The sequence below is a fragment of the Struthio camelus genome, chromosome 28, assembly GCF_040807025.1.
Source record: "Struthio camelus isolate bStrCam1 chromosome 28, bStrCam1.hap1, whole genome shotgun sequence".
Taxonomy (NCBI): Eukaryota; Metazoa; Chordata; class Aves; order Struthioniformes; family Struthionidae; genus Struthio; species Struthio camelus.
The window spans coordinates 1,450,914-1,471,824 of NC_090969.1; the positions used below are offsets into that span (position 1 = coordinate 1,450,914).

Below are 20,911 nucleotides of genomic sequence, written 5' to 3' on the forward strand. Positions count from 1 at the left end.
CAGTTAGTGACCTGCAGCAGAACGAGAAGATGCTATTGGGTTCGACATTGGCATAGGGAAGGAAGGAAAGAGAAGAGAAAGGAAGCCTGTTATCTAGCTGGAGAGCGAGGTCGTGACAGACAAAAAGCAGTATTAGCAGTTGTGCATCATGAGGCATAAGGCATACTGGCTAATTTTCCTTTTTCTTTAAGGGAGAAGTAAGACTTGATTGGGAAAGGTTAGAGGCTTAGAGGCACTGCAGAACTAAGAAAGCTGATGTGTGAATACATACCGCTTTCTTTAACCCTTAAATCCTTATCTCCTCCTTATTAAAATAGGAGTTAAAATTTGGGATCAAATTTCAAATTACTAAGCAATCAGAGCTCTTTCTGACAGGAAACTTTGTGCTAAGCACAGTTGAAAAGGAAGGGAAGAACAGGCTTTGTATGAGACTAATTTAACATAAGATATCCTGAATAATGGTTCAGATACTCTGCGTTAAGTTGGATTCATTTTATGTGCCTACTCCTTGCTTCTTAGAAGCTGCAGTTGAATTTTACAATGCATACCCAGTTACATGATACTAAAGCAACATTGGCTGCAGTTACTGGAAACTTTAATGCTATATGTCATTAATTCTGGTTAAATCTGAGACATCTGTGAGTCCTTGAGATACAAGAATCCTTACTGCTCACTCAGATGGACCCTCGCTGAACTTCTCCAAGAAGAAATTTCCACTGTTGGGTACTTTTTATTGAAGTCATTCAATTAATTAAAAAAAGAAAAAACGCGTGCACACACACGCACACACAGATCACGAACCAGTCTGTCCTTGAATCTATTAGTTATTATAGTATTTGAGTGCTTAATGGGCCATTTAATTTGCTCTCTGCTGGACAGATGCCAAAAGGGCTATTTTATAAAAGATGGATCATTTGCTGCAGTGTACAAGGAAGTTGATGCTGACCACCTTTACACTGTTTGAGAATCCAATTAAAATGTTTACATAAGGCTAGGTTTTGTTTCTTGGTAACCCTTATCTCTGGATGGTTAGGCCAGAACAGAAGAAATAAGTTTCCTGAATTTAAAAAAAAAAAAAACCCACTATGAAGACTAGTCTAAGCTTTGCCAAAACGCTCTGTTTCTGGCTGTTTTGTGCTTGAATGTTAAGTCAAACAGATGTCAGTAAAACGAACCGTTAGCCTCTTCCCACAACCTCCTCCTGCGAGCAACTGCCTTCCCCGTACTCACTCTGGCTCGGCGCCTGCCTCAGCCAGGGCCTTCCCGGGCGAGAGGCCGGACTCCCCGCGGAAGTGTGCGCTTCAGGCTCGTTTAACGACCTTACGGAAAGAGTTTTGGTTTTTTTTTTTTTTTTTGAGTGTGTGTGTGGGGGGGAAACAGCTTTTCCCCGTTCGCGAGCAGCCCCGCAGGGCGGGGAAGCGCCTGAGGGACCGAGGCGGCGCCGCCCCCCCCTCAGCGAGCGCTGAGGCGCTTGGCGCGCGCCGCCGGCGCCGCCTCGCGGGGGCGCGCATGGCCCCGCCGCCCAGCACTGCGCCTGCTCCGAGCTAACGGTCCGCAGCGGGGAGGGGGCGTGGCGCAGCGGGAGCCCCGCCCAGCGGTGCGGCGCATGCGCGCTGGCCGGGGGGGCGGCAGCGCCGCCCCGCTGTGGGTTGCGGTGGCCGCCTCAGCAGCAGCGGCCGCCGGGCGGGGGGAGGGAGGGAGGCGGCGGCGGAAGATGGCGGCGGCCGCGGCGGCGGTGCTGCGGGCCTGGTTCTGGAACGAGCGGTTCTGGCTGCCTCACAACGTGACGTGGGCGGACCTGGCCGGGGAGCCGGGTCCGCCGGGCAGCGGTCTGCAGTACCCGCGGGCCGGTCACGTCCTCTCGGCTTTCCCGCTGGCGCTCGGCATCTTCGCCGTGCGGCTGCTCTTCGAGAGGTGAGCGCGGGGCCCGCCCCCGCCTCAGGGGCGGCGGCGGCGGCGGCGAGCGCGGCGCGAGGCCGCCGGTGTCTCTTAGCAACGGGCGCGGCGGGAAGGGGCCGCCGGGCGCCGCGGCCCGCGCTCTGCCCGCTGCCGAGGCCTCGCCGCGGAGGCCGAGCCGGGCTCGCTGCCCGCTGCTTCCCCCGGTCGGGTTGGTTGTTGGTTGTCGTTGTTGGGTTTTTTTTTTTAAATGTGTGTGTACATGCGTGGAAACGGCGGATTGTGTAACCTCAGAAAACCTGTCGCGCGAGCCCGTAGGTGCCTTCCACCTCCTGACGGGATCCTCCGAGGCTGCCTCGGTGCTGGCGGTACCTCCAGCGCTGCTGCTGCCTCTATCGCCGTTTCCTCCTCACCTCCTGGCCCAGGAAACCGGACTCGCTCACATGGCCTAGTACATTATTAAACGATTTCTGGGTGCCCGGCGTCTTGGGCATAAGGGAAGTGCGCGCGGATGATCGTATCCGCCTGTGAACAGTCATGATAATTGCACTCCTGGTTTACTCGGGTATCATAAACGTATGATATGAACTCTCGCCCGGGGCAGAGGTTTATTCTCTCCGTGATGGATATCTTGTGCAGCTACTTGCAAGGCAGGCTGTGTGGGTGACATAGATCCTAATGAATAAAGCTGCTTATTTAGAAAGACCGTTAGATGAAGCAGACTAAAAACACCTTGCATTCCCATTTACCGAGTTCATTTAAGATGTATCTGATCTTAAATGCCTACATAGAAAGGGCTGAATATTTCTAAGCATGAAAAGGGCTATAGAAATTAACTAATGAGGAATCCAGTCATTTTTATTCTGCAGCTTTTCTGCCAGAAGCACAATTTTTTCCCAAGCTTTCAGAGATTACACAAGGAGAGGGGACTAGGGCAAAGTAAAAAGACAGGAGACTTGTGGAGAAAAACGTGAAGCAGGTAAGCAGAGTAGGACAGAAACTTGAAAGGCTTTTTTTTTTTTTAACCTCTCTGTTTTATATTCCTGCCCTCACCAAAAAAAAAAAAAAACACCCTCCAGAAAACTGTTCTCAGCTCAAACCAATGCAGAGGATCAAGGAACACAGAAATACGTGGCAATGCCAAAATGTCATCTTAGCCTGGAGTCCTGGTGCTGGTCTTGGCCAAGTGTCCGCGCTTGCTAGCAGACAAGGAAAGGAAGTTGTGAGACAGAATATTCCCCCTTACAGGGATGTTGCAGGGATGGAAGGTGCCCTGACTTCCCTTAGACCTGATTTGTCCAGGGATGTTAGCTTTGGGAAGAAGTGCAAAAGATTCTCTTTTCTCTGGAGTGTGAGATATTGGTAGAGGTACAATGCATCTTACTGAACTTAACTAGACCGTCCTCCTGGTAACACTTTTTTTGTCCTCAAAATGTCTATGCTACGTTCCCTGGCTTGTGAAATTTCTCTTGTGGTGTTAAATTTGGGGAGGAGTCAAATGAGAAATTAAGTTCTCCTCCTACACAGTGAAACCTCGAGACCGTGGCCTGGTTGCTGAGAGGGTTGTTTCCTTTTCTTCAGTTATGTCTTTGATATAAAGTGTCTCCATGATTGTATCCTGAAGTAAAAGCAGATTGTAAGAATAATACCTAGGGCAACTTATAGTGTGTGTGTGTTTTAAAGGCTGTATTTTTTTTTTTTTTAAGAAACGCTTTCCTCTTTCCTTCTGCCCTTTTGAACATGTCATAAAAATTCAGATTTGTCTAATAAAATCCCATTGTGCTCATACCCAGATACAGGCCTTGGGGATGATTAAATCAAATTGCTTCCTTGACACACAGTTGGCAGTAGGACTTACTGACTCAGAACTTGAATTATATACTTTTGCAGCTCTTTTGTTTTAGCTTTTCTTTCTTAATTTCTCTCTTTCTTCCTCTCCTTTTGCAGTTAGGTCTTCAGCGTGAGGAAATGCTTTTTCCCCCTTATTGAATGACTCGTTACACTGATGCGTGCTTCTGTTCTATGAATGCTACTGTAAATTAGCCTTTGCATCAAGATGTTGGTAAAATCTTCTTCGGATTGACTGTATGTGGGGAATAGTGTGTGAGAACTATAGAGATGAGGCAAGACATAGAGGGAAAGATAAGGTCCTGGCTCATAACTATGTGCCGGGGGGGATTTTTGTGCAGACAAGATGAAGAAGGGCTTCTCCCTAAAGCTGTATCTGTTTTCATTTGTTCTCAGCTATACTAGCTGTTATTTCCCCCTACACAACTTGTCCCACTGCAGGCACCAAAAAATCCCCAGGTATCTGGGGAAAACCTGGAGCCTGTTACTCATATGATGTGCTTGTGATTACATTGGAATGCCTCTTCACTGACAGACGCTCTTGTTACTCCTCGGGTCAGAGAGAGGATCTGCAGCTTGTGTTCACTCTGGCAAAAATGTGGTTCTGGATGTTACTTCATCAGGTCTTTCTGGGAAATCGGTGCCCGTTGTGGAATGAGCTGGGCTGCTCTTCATACAGTGAAAGTGAGAGGTTATAAAGAGATGGGCTCTGGCTTTGAGTGCAACAAACTCCAGGATGTGCAGACATTATAAATCTTACTGTTTAGGGGATTGTTCTTCCTTTTCAGAGCTGTAATAGGAAGTTACCAGACAAACTTGAATGTTCCACGAAGAAGGATTTTGAAGTTAGGTTTGTGAAGTGTAGCTACTTGTTATACGATACCTGTATACTTGAAAATTGGTGTCAGTCACAAAATCGGTCTATTTCAATAACCAGCACATGTAAAATAGTTTAAAAGGTATAAGTTCATCTAATGAGCAGATACTTGTTCAGAAAATAACAATATAAGTGCGTAAGTGAAGGTAATTCCTTGCTGGAAGGGTGCGGCAGTAATTTGACCTTGGGAATAATTGCTACAGTTAAAAGATTTTTATGGAGTCGTAAAATAATTTAGGTTGGAGGGGACCTCTGGAGGTCACGTCCAACTGCCTTCTCAAAGCAGGGCCAACTCTTTTGTTAAATTGGGTTGTTCATGGTCTTGTTCTGTTGTTTTGAATATCTCCAAGGACAGAAATTCTTCAACCTCTGGGCAGCCTTTTTCAGGGCTTAACTCCTACTGCTATGCGGATTTTTTTCTCTATGGGATGCCTGTCCACCTCGAAGGTGGCAACTGGCCCAACAGTTGTCTGGGGAGCATGCGATGTGCTCTGCCCAGTGGACTTGGGAGCGTGAGCCAGACAAGCCCGGCCTGGGTAAAACACCTATTCATAGCTAGTCAGGAAGCCCTGTTGAAAGACACTTGTGACTTGCAGTCCCATTGCATGATGCCATTGCTAGAGTTAGAGAAGCTACGTTACAGCATTCAGTTAAAATTCTTTAATGAAATCCGTCGTTGCCATCCTCTTTTTCCTTCCCGTTTCTATTACTAGGACTACCTCCATTGCTGTGACTTCATCTGTTTCCTTGTGTTGATGTTTGTCTGCTGCTGTGCACCTAGAAATGTTTGTGGGGCTTTATTGTTTTGCTCTTTGGTCACCTGCATGCTTGATTGAGTAACTTGAGACCTGTTGTGTATCTGTAGCCTGTGACTTACTCTTGTTTTTTTTTTTTTATTTGGGGTTGTTTTGGGTTTTTTTGGTCACTTCTGGTTTCTCTAAACAGTTAAGTTTTTTTCCCTAAGCTTTCTAGTGAAGGAAGCCTACTAATCAGGAGTAGCCTTGTGCAAAGTTTTGACATCTTTTTTTTTTTCTTTAGTTAATATTTATGTCGCAAAGTTAGCTTTTTCTACTTATTTCTGTATCTTTTTCTGAGGAGAGACTGTTTCTTCTTTTGATGCTTCAAGCTTCAAATTCTAAGATAATGCCAAAACTGTCTATAGATCAATATGAGCTTCTTAACAATGGAGTCTCCTTTTTACCTACTTTTAAAAAAAGGATCTCCTAATTAAGAAATGAATTGAATGTGTGGATTTGTAGATTTTCAGGTGTTCTCTTTTATGTGAAGAAAATGATCCAAACTTCAGGCCAGTTCTGGATTATTTTTCTGATAGGACTGTAAGCAGTGTGACCCACAAAGTGAAAGAAAAACGTTTGACATCCTGCGATTACATGTGTGTACTTCTTAGTTATTGTTATCGTGGTATATCCTGTAGGAAAGAAGATTATAAAGAGGCAGAATTTTATGGGGGTCTGGCCAAGTGTTTTATAATATCATAGCACAGTTCTTGGCTGGTGGTCTAAATTGCAGAGGAAGCAGCGAGCCTTTTGAGCTAGGAAGAGTTGAATGAAAAGGAAATCACTCTTTCCTTTTTTTTTTTTTTTTTTTTCTTCCTCTTATGGCTGTTGAAATGAATAGAGCGTGTGAAGAAACTGAAGGGCAGGACAGTGAAACTTAGGGTCATAGAGTCACAGTGTGTCTGTTACTTGTCTAACAAGTTCTTTGCTCACTCTCAAATTAATTTTTTTTCTTTTTAATTTTGCTGCTCTTTGTAATCCTTGCCCTCCAGTAGGAGGGAAAATTATTTACATGTTCCAGTAACGCTTTTATGGTTTTTTTTTTTTTTTTTAATCCTGTGGCCATTTTGGCACAAAGGTTCAACAAAACCTAATTATTTTTGAATATGTATATCTTCATTTTAGTTGCAAAAATGGTCTTGTTTTCAATGCCTCTTAGAGGAGAAAGCGTCTATGCTCTTAAAATTCACAAAGCGTTAAATCAGCGTTTGGAATCCATGTTGCATATGGGGTTGAAGGAGATAGTGGGACCTTGGGGCTTTTAGACTGAGTGACTTCTTACATCTTTCCCACTCTCTCTAAGTAAACAAGCCACTTAATTTCATTTTCCAGAGGGGGAAAAAAAAAGGATGTCTCTATCCTTTAGAAACTGTCACTTGAACTTCCCCTTTTTCACCACTATGTGACATCAAGAAGCCTTCTGGAAATGAGGCACGTTGTTTGTAGCTCTACAAGAGCTCGAGTAATTATGTTCACAGAGGGCTCTCTTCAGTGATCTGTTATTTCCTTTCTGAGTATTGTAAATCCCTTGAGGGAACGCATCCTGGTCCTACAAGCCGAGGGCCTTAAGCTTTAATTCTTCTGTTTAGGAGATGCGCGCACTGCGTGTGCTGTTTACAATTACCAGTTGGACTAATAAAGGATATAACCTCACCTAAGAAGCCTTGCCCATTTTGTGGCCTTGTAGAAGTTTTTTTGAGTAAAATGAGTGGAGGCCTTCAAAAGCTTCTTGCATAGGTTTGGCAGTTTGTGACAAGTCAGGGTCATTGTTGTTTAGGCAAAGAGGAGGGAAATAGATATCTTACTTTAATCTAGCTCTTTCTTTGGAATTCTTTCAGGTTTATTGCCAAGCCATGTGCCATAAACCTTGGCATTCAAGACAGTGGACCTCATAGAGCTCAGCCCAATGCAATTTTAGAGAAAGTGTTTACATCCATCACTAAGGTGAGTCACACTTGAAATTCTGCTAGAAGCGCAGGCTGGTAAGAGCTTGGGTTTCTTTTGTTTTCCACTTCTCTAGTTCTAGAGAAACACATTTCACAGTGTGCATGCACGGGGAACACGCTCCTTCTGTTTGTACTTTGCCTCTGACATGTCTTCTTTCTTGTAGCAAAGTAAATTCTCTTCATGCCTGACCTGCGCTTTTGCAAACAGAAGAATTTTCTGAACCAAAAAAGTTCTCTTTTTTTAGAAAGATGTGAGTTTTTTTTTCCTTGAGTTCTCTGTCTTTCTGTCCAGGTTGTAACTTCTGTAACAGGCAGTAGTTCTTGCTTTAGTAAAAAATTTCCCAATGTCTTTTGCTGTCTATTGGAAAGGTGCTACTCTCTTGAGGGCTGTTACTTTGCTGGTCTTATTGGCCAGTTGTGTGAATGCCTTCCTCGTATTTTTGTTATCTACTGTGGAATTGGATAACAGCTGTCACAGTGGAAGCCAGTTATAGAAGGAAAGCTATTCAGTCAATGGAAGTGCGCCTGATAAAGGATAGGACGTTTAATGATGACGGTCGGTGTTTCTTTTGATTGTTTCTCATGGCCATTCTCTCGCTTAGCATAAGCTGACAGTGCTCCTTCACTCTGGAATGACAGTGCTACACTGTCTGCGCTCTATTGAATGTTGGCAGTTAAATCAACACTAACAGTATGATAGATTTTCATTAAAGATAATGAAATGGAAGGTTTTATGTTTTGATCTGGTGATGCTGAACTCCATTCTGAGTGGAGCAGATAAAGTGCTCAGTGAATGCAAGAGAAATTCTATGAAAACCATAGTAAAACTTTCCTCGTGGGAGCATAACGTTTTAAGGTATTTGGAACTGAAAGTCCCCTATGATTTGATGACGTTCCTGGGGAGGACTTTTATGTAGGGGATGTCCTTGAAATTAATGTTTAGGAAACCCATGAGGAAGCATGCTGTGTAAAATTTAGCTAGCTCATAAGAACAGGGCTGCATTTAACTCTACCGCTATGCTTGTGTCTGCTGTTGGCTTGGATTTGGAGGATCAGAAGGTAGGGTGGCACTGATGCAGAGGAAAGATTACATTGCTGTTCTCAAATTGGAACTCTGTAAATAAGCTGGTGGGTGTTTTTTGTTTTGTTTTGTTTTTGAGGCAGGTCCACTTTCAATGCAGAAGTATCAAGTAGTCTGAATCTTTAAAGTTTAGTTAAGAGGAGAGAAGTCTGGTTGTGATGGAATTACAGGAAAGTTGTGGTGGTTTCAGTACTCCAAATCAAATGGCAGATTATTTTACTTTTCAGTTGAAAGGTCTGGTGACTCTTTATTAAATCAGCATTCTGCATAGCTTTTTGGGTCTGTATGTAACTCAAGTAGTGAGTTTATCATCAGTATGTTTATCATCTTTCAGTTGTAAGAGCTCCCTGGCAGAGTTTGTCTGAAACTAATGTGGCTTACCTCAGCACTGGGCCATTTTAGAGGTAGTTATCAGGTTTTGTTCACTCTGTCTGCACTTATATGTCATTATTCAAACAGATAAACTGTCAGTACAGTTCCCCGTCAGAGAACAAAGATATATTCTATGTCATACAATTATTTCAGTTTTGGGATTTAATTCTATTTGTAAAGTTTAAAATTGATAACAGAAATATTACCATCTGTATAATGCCCTTTTAGAATATGCAAGTATTTTGTATGTTAAACCCAAAATCTTACCTTAAAGTTTAAGGAAACTTCACAGTGAGTAGCAACCCTTAAACACAATTCAGCTTTGATCTTCTTGAATTCTGGACCGTTTGAGTTGGTATGCAAGTTTTAACAGGTAGGACAGGACATTTTAAAAACTCCTCCCCCCCATGTTAAGAGACAGAACAATTGCATTCTGTGTAATAATGTACCGTCAAATGACAAAATAGATGAGGAAATGTTAAAACAAAAGCATTCTGAATAATGAGGTAATTAGTCGTATGTGAAGATTAAACTTGAATGAGCATCTGTGGTAACAGGTTCCTGCTTATAAAATGTAATATTGTGTACATAATACCTTCCTTGTACAATTTTTTTTTCATTAATTGTGCATCGTTTCTATTGTAGTACAGATGAGAAGAATCGCAGAGTGAAGGCAGGTTGAGAAGTAGGAGAAATGACACTTGTTTTATTTTCCTTTAGTCTCCGGATGGAAAAAGATTAGAAGGCTTGTCAAAGCAGCTAGACTGGGATGTTCGAAAGATCCAGCGCTGGTTTCGTCATCGGAGGAACCAGGACAAACCCACCACCCTCACTAAATTTTGTGAGAGCATGTATGTTTGTGCAGAAGTCAAGATTTGGCTTCATCCTAAAGCTCCAGTTGTATATTTTCTTTTCTAACTGAAATTGTGGTCAGCTGTTAGCCTAAACTAGTGTCTTGGGGTTGGCTGGTGGAAGATAAGCTCCCATATAGGAGAATGGAGGAAATTAGGAGGGCTTTTTAGAACTCAGTATTTTAAAGTACTTTGTGTGTATGCATGAGAGCCCAGACCATGTGTACAGGACTTATTCCTGTCTAACTGTCAAAGATGAGCAGCTCTAGATAGTGTACCACATCCCTGATGCAGACACTAACGCTTCAGTGTGTGTGTGTGTGTGCATGCATGTAGATGCGTGTGCACAACTTGAGTTGTTATACTTAAGTCTGCTGTCTGCACAATTATGTTGTAGATCAGTGGTTTTCCCAGGCAGACTGTCCTCAGGACTTATGTAATGATGTATGTACTTTTGTATAGGCGCTTCTTGGATTCTGGTTCTTTTCGTTTCAGTTCATTCTTTTGTTCTTTGTTTCTTTCTCAATACTCACAGTTGCCTCTGTTAGTGTAGTAGCATCTGAATATTTTTCCCTGACTTGTTATTTCTTCTGTGCTGATTTCTTCCTTTCCAGTAATTTTCTTCATATTAATTCTTCCCCCCCAGTATGGCTTTGTCTACTTAAAGCCACAAGGTAAGAGGGACAATACATACATTAGGATACCTTCTGGATAACAATGGCTTTTCTTGTTAACTTGATACTATATATTAAAGCATATGAACGACGCATGTTCACTCTGAGCTTTATTTCAAATTTGGCTGTTGATGTGAACTAGTATGGTGTGAAAATTCTTAAATAGGTTTATTCATGCAGAAAAAGGTTGCAAATGGAGGATTACAAATTGGTGGGTGAACGCTTTTCTGGTGTCGCATTTGGTTGTTTTCACAGTTGTTCCTGTTTTTGTTACCAGTGTTAACCAGAAGCTATTTCTGTTTCATATGTTTTATTCTAATCTCATTTTTACTTCTATTTCTAGGTGGAGATTTACATTTTATTTAAGTATATTTTCATATGGAATCAGGTTTCTCTGGTCGGTGAGTTGTCGTCCCATCCTGTCCCCTGCCGCCCTCCCTTACCATTGTTCTGTGTGGCATGGTACTGGACTGTGTCTGTCTTGCCAAAATTTAGGTGGTCTTACTACCCCCGTCTCCTCTTCCGCACTTGCACCTAATTTAAAACAACAGGGGTTTAGTGGTGATGGTCATCTTTATGCTTCCTTACTTGAGATCCTTGGGTTTCCTTTTAAAGACCTTCTTGACAGTATAGGAAAGCTTCTAAGCTTCTATAAAACCTGATCTTAAGAAAATATTATAAACTTTCTTTGTCCAGTTACCCCAGAATAGAAGAAACCTGCTGCTTTTTTCTTCTCTCTTTCCCCATTGCTGGGGTACATATTCATCTCTGAGTCATTAGTATTAGATCTGTATGTTTATTCTTGGAATTTCCATGTGCATTACAGCTTGCTTTTGGCTGCAGAAAGAATATTTTAAAGCCCTATAATATCTTAGAATAAATTTAGCATAGATGGTAGAATCAGGAGGAAATTTCTGTGGAACAGTACTGTAGGTGATAGGGCAGAAAAAAACCTAGCAGAATAATAACTTTTTGTTCTCCCTCCCCCTTTAGGCACCCTGGTTTTGGGACACACGACAGTGCTGGTACAACTACCCTTTTCAGGTAAGAGATAAACGCTTATTAGATTCAAATCTTTTGCACAACTCCAGTTTTTATTTTTTGTTAATGGTAGCAGATTGAAACTCAATAGACTTGAATGCTTCTCATTTTCTGTGGAGTGGATGCTGCACAGGCTCCAACATGGTAAGCTTACTAGTTAGTAAACGGCCATCCTTTTTGGAAAGCACAAAGATGGCCTTTTGCTCTTTACGTCTTCAGATCTTGTTTAGGGCTGTCAACAGCATTGTTTCCTCAGACAGGACTGACTCCATTCACATTTATTCTACGTTTAATTGTTGCTGAGATTATTAAAAGCGAATGTTAACACACAAAATTATACTAGTAACTTATTTATAATATTCTTTTTTTCCCCTTTATGCAACAAGTATAGTTGTGTAGAAGTCAACCAGTTTGTTTTAGCGTCTAGTTTTCCTAATCCAAGAGGCTGCAGTATGAGTTGTAAACATGGACAAGTGAATCTTACTCCTTTAGAATAAAGTTCAGACACACAAGTTTGTGTGACTAAGCGCATAGTAAGACTTCTGTTGCTTAAGCTTGTTTTCACTAAACCTTAATTCTGGATCTTTTAACTTATGCCTCAGCATTCTGGAGAAACAGAGTGGGATGGGAAGGAAAAAGTGGATTTTAATGTAAATTTTGAAGTACTTTGTCTTTTAATTGTGCTATCTCTGTTTGTTTTCCAGCCTCTAACATCCAGGCTTTATTATTACTATATCTTGGAGTTGGCCTTCTATTGGTCTCTCATGTTTTCTCAGTTTACAGACATTAAACGGAAGGTGAGATTAACCAGAATTGCACTAACCACTTTGCTAAATAGAGAGGACTAACAGAAAATGTTGATGTGCCTGGCCAGTAAAGCTGAAGCAGAGTAATAACAACTATACCTTCCTCTTCACTCGCATCTTTTTGTAGCCTGCCTCCTTTTGTGGTCACTTCACAGCCCTTAGGGGAAAGGGAGGGGCAGGCCTGGTATGTAACCTGGTATCTCCTTGAGAGTCCTTTTCACCTTCCCAGGAAAGAAGGAATCACTCAATACCTCCCAATAAACAGTTGATCAAATCATTGCATAAAAAGAGATTGAAGGCTTGCAAGAACACATGAAAATAAGATACTCTAAGCATTACCTTGCTGAGCAGGATGAGCAAATGGCAAACATTAAAGCAATAATAAATGTTTTTTTGGAAAGCAATTCTTCATCCATGTGTGTAGCAGAATGATGACTGTTCATGATTGCTGGAATCTAATTCCATTGTGTTGCATTCTAGGATCTGGCAAATTATTACTGTTGAAAACAATTCATAGTAAATCAGGGTTTATTGCTTCAGTTATACAAACTGCAAAGTAGTAAATTATCCCAGTTTTTGCATTAACTGTTCAAAAAGAAAAGTTTGTTTGGGGTTTCTTCTGTATTGAAATATTAGCAGGTGAGGCAGGCACTGCAGGAGATCTTTGAGCTACAGAAAGGAAGTGGCTAACAGCATCTATGATACCACTTATAACATTTAATTTTGTATTCTGACGTTAACAAAGTGGACTGCGTTCCCCACTGCAAACACGGCAAGACACCAAATGGAGTGCAAGTGTTGTACCCAGAGGTGCAACTGAAAAAAGAGCCCTGAATGTACGTGCATAGTACCATTTTCTTTTTTAATGTAGTGGCCTACGTCTTGCTGATGGATTATCTCGTGCTCTTTGCCTGCTATGCTCTGGCAGGCTTTTGCAAACTGACAGTAGTAACAGCAGCGTACTTAAAGTTTGTGCCAAGACCCAAAAAGACTAGCAATATGACTGTAAAACCAAAAGGAGCCAAAAATAAGGAGCATATGTTGTCCTGTCAGTCTTTTCAGTGGGGTTTGCAGCCATACTTACCTCTAGTGTGCATGTATATGCCAGAGACACTTGCACTGAGCCTGTGTATGTGAAGCTCTGACTTTACAGAAGCACAAATGTTGGGACTGAGACCTTTCTGGAACCTCTAGTGATGATGGGTGTTGCTGTCTGATGAGCTACGTTTTATATAAAAGTGGAGTCAGAGTCTGAACTGAAGTAATCCTGTGACCCCCGTTAGTCAGTTTTGTGGCTGTGTTTCAAACCTTCGTATTTGTCTGACAGCCAAAGGGTCTTCATTCATTTTTCTGCTTCCAGGACTTCCTGATCATGTTTGTCCATCATTTGGCTACAATTGGACTCATCACATTCTCTTATATGAATAATATGGTGCGGGTTGGAACTCTGGTGCTGTGCCTGCACGATGCATCAGATTTCCTTTTAGAGGTGAGTTTGCTTGATGTTTCCTTTCTAATCTTTGTGTACCTAATGCTAGTGTGGTCTCAGGGGAGCAAGCTGACTTTCCCATTCCGGATAAACAGCATTAAACATGCCATAAAACTTGTGCTGCTGATCCTGCCTTGTCAGCTTTTCCTCATAACTGCTTTAGTGCTAAGAATAATCCTTAAATATTCCAAACGCCTTAGAAATGTGATGGTTTGAGGGTATCAGAGCTCTACAGCCTGGTAATTACATGAATGCGCAAAGGGAATAATGTTTTAATGTTTCTTGTCTTCTTTAGGCTGCAAAGCTAGCCAATTATGCCAAGTACCAACGTCTGTGCGATGCCTTCTTCATGCTCTTTGGTGTTGTATTCATTGTTACACGGTTGGGCATTTATCCTTTCTGGTAAGCACCTTGAGCTGTAAAGTCTTGTGTGTTCCTCCAATCCTTTAAGCAAAGCCTTTGTATTAAGATGTCTTGCAAGCATTACAGCCTGTCCCTCAAGGCAGCCTGAAGCTGCAGACGACGTTAATATTGTTTGGAGCAATCCTAGTTTGGAACTAGACATGTGAAGAAACCTCTCAACAGTCAGTTGAGGGAATGTGAAGAGTGATTAGAATCCTAAAAGTGCAGCTGCCCCCTCTCCTCTTACTGCAAAGTGATGACAGTGCTTATTAGCTGGAGCTGAGTCAGCTGGTGTCTGTTCGGAAAGACTCAGAGTTGTTTGCTTCTCTTGATTTTTAAGGAGTTTTGGAAATAGAGATACAAAATGAGGCACGGTCTCCTGAGGTAAATTTGATTTCTGAGTATCTGGCTTAGTCATTATTGCCTCTTCTGATTTCTTATGAAGCTCTTGTCCTATCCTTATGCCTTGATTGTTTGGAGCCTGAAATAGGTCTTGGGTTTCTTGGAGGTAGAAGCCTGGCTAAATGGCTTATAGTTCATCATCCTAGAATGAGATTCCCTCTTACCCCAACAGGTCAGGCTTGGTGAGGTTTTTCTGGTGACGACATGTTGTCTAGTTGTTTCTGTTGAAAGGGTATATTGAAAATTTGATTATAGCTGATTATTATTCAGTTTGTTCTGGTTTTGCTCTGTATATTTAGTTCATGGGCAACGGACAGCCTGCGTTCCCGTTTGTCCTGAGTGCCTTGAAGATGGGGGAAACGGAACTTAATTTATGTTTTGGTATCAGGATTGCAATTAAAGCTCTCACTTGTTTTCCAATAAATGCATCAAAGGAATCTGGATAAGGAATAACTTTGGTACCTGTGTCTCCATAGGCTGCCTCCCACTGACAGATGAGATAGTTGCTGCTGTTTTTCTTGCTGTTGTCTGTCATGAGGTGATGCTCTTACATCGTGCTATTGTTCGGCAGTCCTGTAAATCTTTAATGTGTTTTCCGCTGGCTGTAATGTAATTCCTCAACTTCATAGAGGAATCCAGCAAATTTTCTGTGGTATCACAGACCCTACTGCTATTTCACTTCATGCATATTCCCTTTCCTAATTGTAGTATGAAACATCAACAGACCTCTGGAATTTGCACCTAATTCACAGCCAGTTTATGGTTGAAATATGTGTTTCTGTAGCTGTATTTTGTGAGGGGGTGTGGATTCTTCTTTGAAAGCTCATTTTTGTTTTCTTATGAAATTATTAAAAGCTATGTGAAATTAATAGCATCTTTAAAGGTCTCTCCACACCTCTCTACTTCATAAAGTCTGAAGTGTTTATCAAATTAGTGAAGTACTGGCAATAAATCAGTGGCAAGAACAGCAGCAAAACGTTAATGAAAGAATGCACAATGCTTTGTCCACAGAGCAGTTTCCAATCTTCCAGCTTGGCAGGAGGAATCTATAAAAATCTGAGAGAAGGGAATAGCACATAGGGAGGGAGGCCTACTGGGAACAAAATTCCTTCCTGATCTTTAAATATGGGTGAAGTTTGCCCGAGTATGAATGCGTTGACAGCTGTTTTGATGACCAGTGCAGTTTGACATCACTTCCTGTAAAGTTATTATAAAAGCTCATGCTGTTGAGAAGGAAACTGGCAACAGATCTGTATATGTAACCAAACTGTAGAACATCTTCTCCCGTTTGTTGCTCAGTTCAAATATTTCTGATTAGCTTTGGCCTGTCTCCTAACTCTGGCAAGAGACTAGAGGCATCACCACTCTGACAGGAGAAAAGCAACAGATGCTTAAAGAGACACAAAACTGTTGTGCGTCTGGCCAGTCATCTGAACATGGAAGCCATGTTACCAGAGCAGCCAATCTCTAATGTATTTCTGGATCTCTTTTAGGATTTTGAATACAACCTTATTTGAAAGCTGGGAGTTGATTGGCCCTTATCCTTCATGGTGGCTATTCAATGGCCTCTTGATAACCTTGCAGATCTTGCATATCATTTGGTCTTATCTCATCATTCGCATTGCCTACAAGGCCCTCGTGCGGGGAAAGGTAAGATTGTTGGTGACCGTTTTGTGCCTACTTTTCTACAAGCCCTGTGAAAGAATCATAGCAGCCAAGAAAGTGGGCCCTTCTGTGATCCATGAGGGATGGTACTGGCTCTGAGATACTCGAATCAGGAGCGCTTCGTAGGAGCGTAGGTGGTTGTTGGTGGGTTGTTTTGTTTTTTTTTTTTTTTTTTTTACCCTGGTTGCTCCGCAGGCTCAGTTGCCAGGAGCATACAAAGGCAGGGATGCTTCCCTCCGTGTTCTGGTCATGCAGGTAAACACCACCATTTTCTGATGCATTCAGATGTTGTAATAGTGATGGTGATAGATCTGTTACGTGCTGTGTTCGAAGTTTAAGCTGGTAGGAGGCTCTTCTTTGAACTATCATATAGGATGTTTTTCAACTTCCATCTTTTCAACTTCAACTGGTTCTTGGGTTGTGATGAGGCAAAAACATGAGCTTCTGACTGTCTGTGCACACCCAGGCAGTGAGTTACAGCATGCAGAGGAGGAGGAAGAGTTATCAGAAACACAGTAGAGCCCGCTGGTTGTCACTGGACTAATGGATGCCGCCATAAGAGCGAACAATGTTAACCTGCTGCTGCAGCCTGATTTACCAAGCAAAAAGGCGTAGTTTAACTGAAGTAGCATGAGACAGAGCAGGCCAGTCTAGGAACTAATCTGACTAGGAGCTAACCCAGCAGGAGAAGCTGCTTCCTTCAGAGCTACCAAAAGAGGGCAGCTGATTTGCTAGCACAAATGCCATTTTTGTCAGATGCTTGGTATTCAGATCTGAGTTTTTCTTGTGGCGCTGCTTTATTTTTCTTTTGACTTCTATGCTGCCCCTACCCTTGGAATGTAACCTTGAAAAATACTATAGTTGTGTGTGATTGTCAGGGGAAGGCATGTTTCAGAGTATGCACATGATCTTATCATCTGCTCCCCACAGCTGCTACTGCAAGTGTCTTAGTTTCTGTCTGTGTAGCTGTTTCTTTATCTTGAGGTCTACATCTTTTTCCTTTCCTTGCTTCTCTCTTGACCAGGTGACCTAGCCAGAGACAGGACTCTAAGCTCTGTATACTTCATTCTTTTCTCACTCCTTTTCTCTGTGCCAGATTGGAGCTGGACAATTTCATCCTTTGCATGTAAGTGTAATCTGTGCTCCTGTTTGTACACTGAAATATATCTGTGTCTGTTTCTAGACTAAGACAAGTGCAAAGCTATGGTCTTGGGGCTTCAGATGGGTTGTGCCTTCTCTTAAAATGTTTGTCTCCCTGATTGATAGAGTGCTGGTCCTGACAGTATGCTAAAACACAGGTTTTCCCAAAGGTTAAAGCAGGATCCTGCAGTTTGTTCTCATCTGCTGTCAGCTGGCTGTGTGACCTTTTATCTTTCTACTTCTACAGGCCCACAGCTAAAAGTTCTGATACCTGGGTCTTTTTAGTGCTCATTAACACTCTACTGAATGAAAGAGGACAGCAGAAATCCAATCATTCTTGTGAGAAGTACAAGAATAGCACAGTCACTTGTTCCCCAAATAATTCTGAGACATGGGAAACATGTCAAGGGATTTCTGCTTCCTTGCAGTGACCCTTTGAACCTCCAATGTGGGAGGGGCGGGGAGTGGAGAAAGATATCAAAATTTTGGCAACAGACAGAAGCCAGTATATCCAACAGGCCTGTCAAAACCCATCCTGGAAATCATTAACTTCACCTGGCTTTCTGCCAGATCGTCCTCTGTTTGAAAACTTCCTGCCTGGTGCTGTTCAAAACCCATAATCCCAACTTCAAGCAAGCAGAATAGAATTAAATCTTGAACACAGCTTGAACACAGTGGAAACCCACTAGCCACAGAATAAGTGCTTGCATATTAAGTAAATGAGGACTATTAGTTGCAGACACACAAGTGTGGAGAAGCCTGCCTTGGGGTATGTAAAGCATATGCCATTCAGGCAGTCACTTCTCAGCAATAGTGAGTTTATGGTTCTGGCACTTAGCCAGCAACCAAGGTACTTATTTGCAGTTGGGTTTACAACTTCTTCCCTTCACCTTGTTGTGCGCTTGGCTCTGCAGTGTTGGTACACTGCCCTCCCGTGGCACTCTGAGAGCAGCCGACAGCAAAGTGTGCAGACTCCTGGCCAGAGCTATGCCTGGATGTATTTTCAGAGGTTCACATCCCACATACAAATCAAAATCAGCTGGATGTTCAGTCAGTCTTTTAACTAAAAACATGAATCTGTAGAGTAGATCTAGGTCTCTGTTGGCTGAGAAACGTGTTCTGTTCCTGATCTGGCGTTAGGCACTGCCTTTGTTCTGCAGCCCACTGTCCAAACATGTTTGGCTCAAATGAAGAGTTCTCATGTATAAAATACAAGCTGTGAAAATGGGAGGCACTTTTTGGGCACGGTAGTATGATAAATATAGCTGGCTAATTTTGAAATATCAAAGCAACTCTCTATAGGACAGACTTTTTTGTTGTCATACCCACTAACTATTCAGATGTGTCTGAAGAGTCTGTTAATTTAAAATGAATTTGTTGTTTGGAAAAGCGTCCTTTACCTAACAAATGTAGCTCTTGGAAGAAAAGAACAACGAAAGATCTAGTGTCCTCCGTGAATCTGGTGAGAGCAAAAGACCTGTAATACTTTCCCCTAAGATGTACAGATTATTTGAAAAATGGAACCCATATTTCCAGACTCTGTATTTCAACTTGTGTCTTGCATTCGGTATGTGATTACAAGCTCCTATTCATGAGTTTGAAGTGATTCAAAATCAAACGTAGAAGGTAACTGTAGCTGACTGAGGCTGGTTAATCCCATGGACACCACCTTCTAACTGCTGTTTCCTGTGAATTTATCATCTTCCCGCCTCCCTTTCCCACTTCCAAATTTCATCCGAAATGTTTAGGTATCAAAAGATGATCGCAGTGATGTAGAGAGCAGCTCTGAAGAGGAGGATGTGACTTCCAACAGCACAAAAGGAGTTTTCAGCACTTCGAGCAATGGCTCCAACCGCGTTAATGGCCATGTGGCTAGTGGCCAGTGGACAGAAGAGCAGTAAGGCTATGGGTTGGCCTTGAGCAAACACGAACTTGTCTTTAAATGTCTAGATGTGTTGAGCTCCACATTCCCAAGTGATCTTTAATCGAGATACCCCTTCCCCAGAAACCTCCAGCGAATCTGAAATGAGCACAATCCAGACCTGTCAAAGGCTTTACGTAACAGAAGGGATAAAGCCAATTACTAAGGCAAAAACAAAAGCTGCAGATTTCATTTTAAGCCATTTTGTACTTAAATCGTTGTCCCATCGGTATTTGCAGAGGTTATTTTTGTTTGTGATAAACTGGTTTTTACTAGGATCAACTCAAGATGGACTAGGCTGGCTGTGGACTGCAGGAAGGTTAAGGTGCCATTTCAAAGACAGTTTGCTCCAGTGCAGGTTCAGCATGTTTCCTCGATGCATTCCAGAAGCCACTTACGAGTACGGAGAATGCAGGGTCTCGTGTTTTCAAGCCCAAGCCACCGTGGCTGTAGCAGAGAAACTTTCCTCAGTCCTGCTGTGAGTGATCTGGACTACAAGCATTGAATTGGATTGTGCTACAACAAAAACATTGGGGTGCTACCTGCTAAGGAGGTTATAGCTTGTTATCTCTGCTGTCATGAGGGACCAGGCTAGCGTTTGCTGCCTATTTTGGTGCTGCAAGCCCCTCTGAAGTCTTAGCTATAACCTTCTGAAATGGTGGGGAGGGGCTTTGCTTATTGCCCCTAAGACAACTACCATAATACACGCCTTTTAATTTTTTTTTTTCTGTTATAAGTCTCGGTTTTGAAGACTTTTTTTTTTTTCTAGGCCTACTGGATACAGTTGGCTAAGCTAGGACTTGAGTTGAGGGCAGACCAGTGCTGGTGGGCTGTTTTTAACTTTCCACAAAATACGTGTTTCAGTCCTGCTTGTCTGTACTTCAAGAGAGAAGTGAATATTGCTGCTCTGATTTTGCAACTGTATGGAGGAATCACTGGGCTGGAAAGGCAGCCACACCATAGGCTTGGCTCTTTTTTTTTTTTTTTTTTTTTTTTACTTAATGGTACTTGGGGGCAATGGAAGACTTGTGTGTCAATCATGAGCAGAATTTTGGAAATTTTCTTGAGTTGTTACCATTTTATACCATTGTTTACTCTTATCTCTGATTAAAAAGACGCTTCAGAAACTGTTTTGACTTGTTTCATCTGGGGAAAATAAAATCATTGAAACCATGTGCCCCTTTTTTGTGTTTCTGAGCCGTCGCGCTCTGCAGCTGAGGTGTGTTTCGCTGCCGTAAAACTACACGCAAAAACATCATTCGCTGCTCCTCTGCCCGCTCCTCTCTCCCAGGAACCACCACGCAGCGCGTTACTGAGGCCTTTGTGCCCATCTATTTATTGTGCTCCGTTTTCCCCACCCCGTCCCGGGAGCGCCGGGCGCTGCGGGCTCTTCCCCAAGTCTGCCCGGCCCCGGCGGTTCAGTCCCGGTGGAGGCTGGGGCCCGGGGCCGCCCTCAGTCGTCAGCGGCGGCGGCGGCGGGCGCGGCCAGGCGGGCGCGGCGGCGCTCGAGCAGCCGGTAGGCGCGGACGCCGCACAGGTACCCGCCGTAGAGCGTCAGGAGCATCATGGAGCCGGAGAAGGCCTTGTAGCCGAAGTCGGCCAGCTGCTTGGCGGACACCATGGCTGCGCCTGCAACACAACGCCGCGCTCAGCGGGGCCGGGCTCCTCCCGCCGCCGCCGCCCCCCCCCCCCAAATCCCGGTA

General features: G+C 42.9%; 1 protein-coding gene and 1 long non-coding RNA gene across 3 annotated transcripts in view; one reads left to right on the plus strand and one right to left on the minus strand.

The window, feature by feature from the left end:
* The window catches only part of LOC104144031 (uncharacterized), a 38,460-nt gene extending 36,982 nt beyond the window's left edge, over positions 1–1,478 (minus strand). Inside the window, exon 1 of the long non-coding RNA XR_011136520.1 lies at positions 1,231–1,478. This is a non-coding gene — a long non-coding RNA (uncharacterized lncRNA). The remainder of the gene's footprint in view (positions 1–1,230) is intronic.
* Positions 1,479–1,652: 174 nt separating this feature from the next.
* CERS5 (ceramide synthase 5) lies at positions 1,653–20,381 on the plus strand. 2 transcript variants are annotated; one of them, XM_068921092.1, is made up of 10 exons: positions 1,653–1,914; positions 7,257–7,362; positions 9,538–9,668; positions 10,686–10,743; positions 11,336–11,386; positions 12,088–12,180; positions 13,550–13,678; positions 13,974–14,080; positions 15,976–16,132; positions 19,036–20,381. In XM_068921092.1, the coding sequence occupies exons 1-10, from the start codon at positions 1,715–1,717 to the stop codon at positions 19,186–19,188; spliced, it is 1,185 nt and encodes a 394-aa protein (XP_068777193.1). In that variant the 5' UTR covers positions 1,653–1,714; the 3' UTR covers positions 19,189–20,381. The 2 variants fall into 2 exon arrangements, with proteins under 2 accessions (XP_068777193.1, XP_068777194.1); XM_068921093.1 differs by lacking the exon at positions 19,036–20,381 and adding an exon at positions 17,172–17,264.
* Positions 20,382–20,911: the final 530 nt, after the last annotated feature.

Bases quoted from the DNA above. Each gene is read 5' to 3' on its own strand.
- CERS5 (XM_068921092.1), top strand. From the start codon at position 1,715: ATGGCGGCGGCCGCGGCGGCGGTGCTGCGGGCCTGGTTCTGGAACGAG. The intron at 1,915-7,256 runs GTGAGCGCGGGG...GAATTCTTTCAG, and splicing joins GTGCGGCTGCTCTTCGAGAG to GTTTATTGCCAAGCCATGTG. The intron at 12,181-13,549 runs GTGAGATTAACC...TTCTGCTTCCAG, and splicing joins TTACAGACATTAAACGGAAG to GACTTCCTGATCATGTTTGT.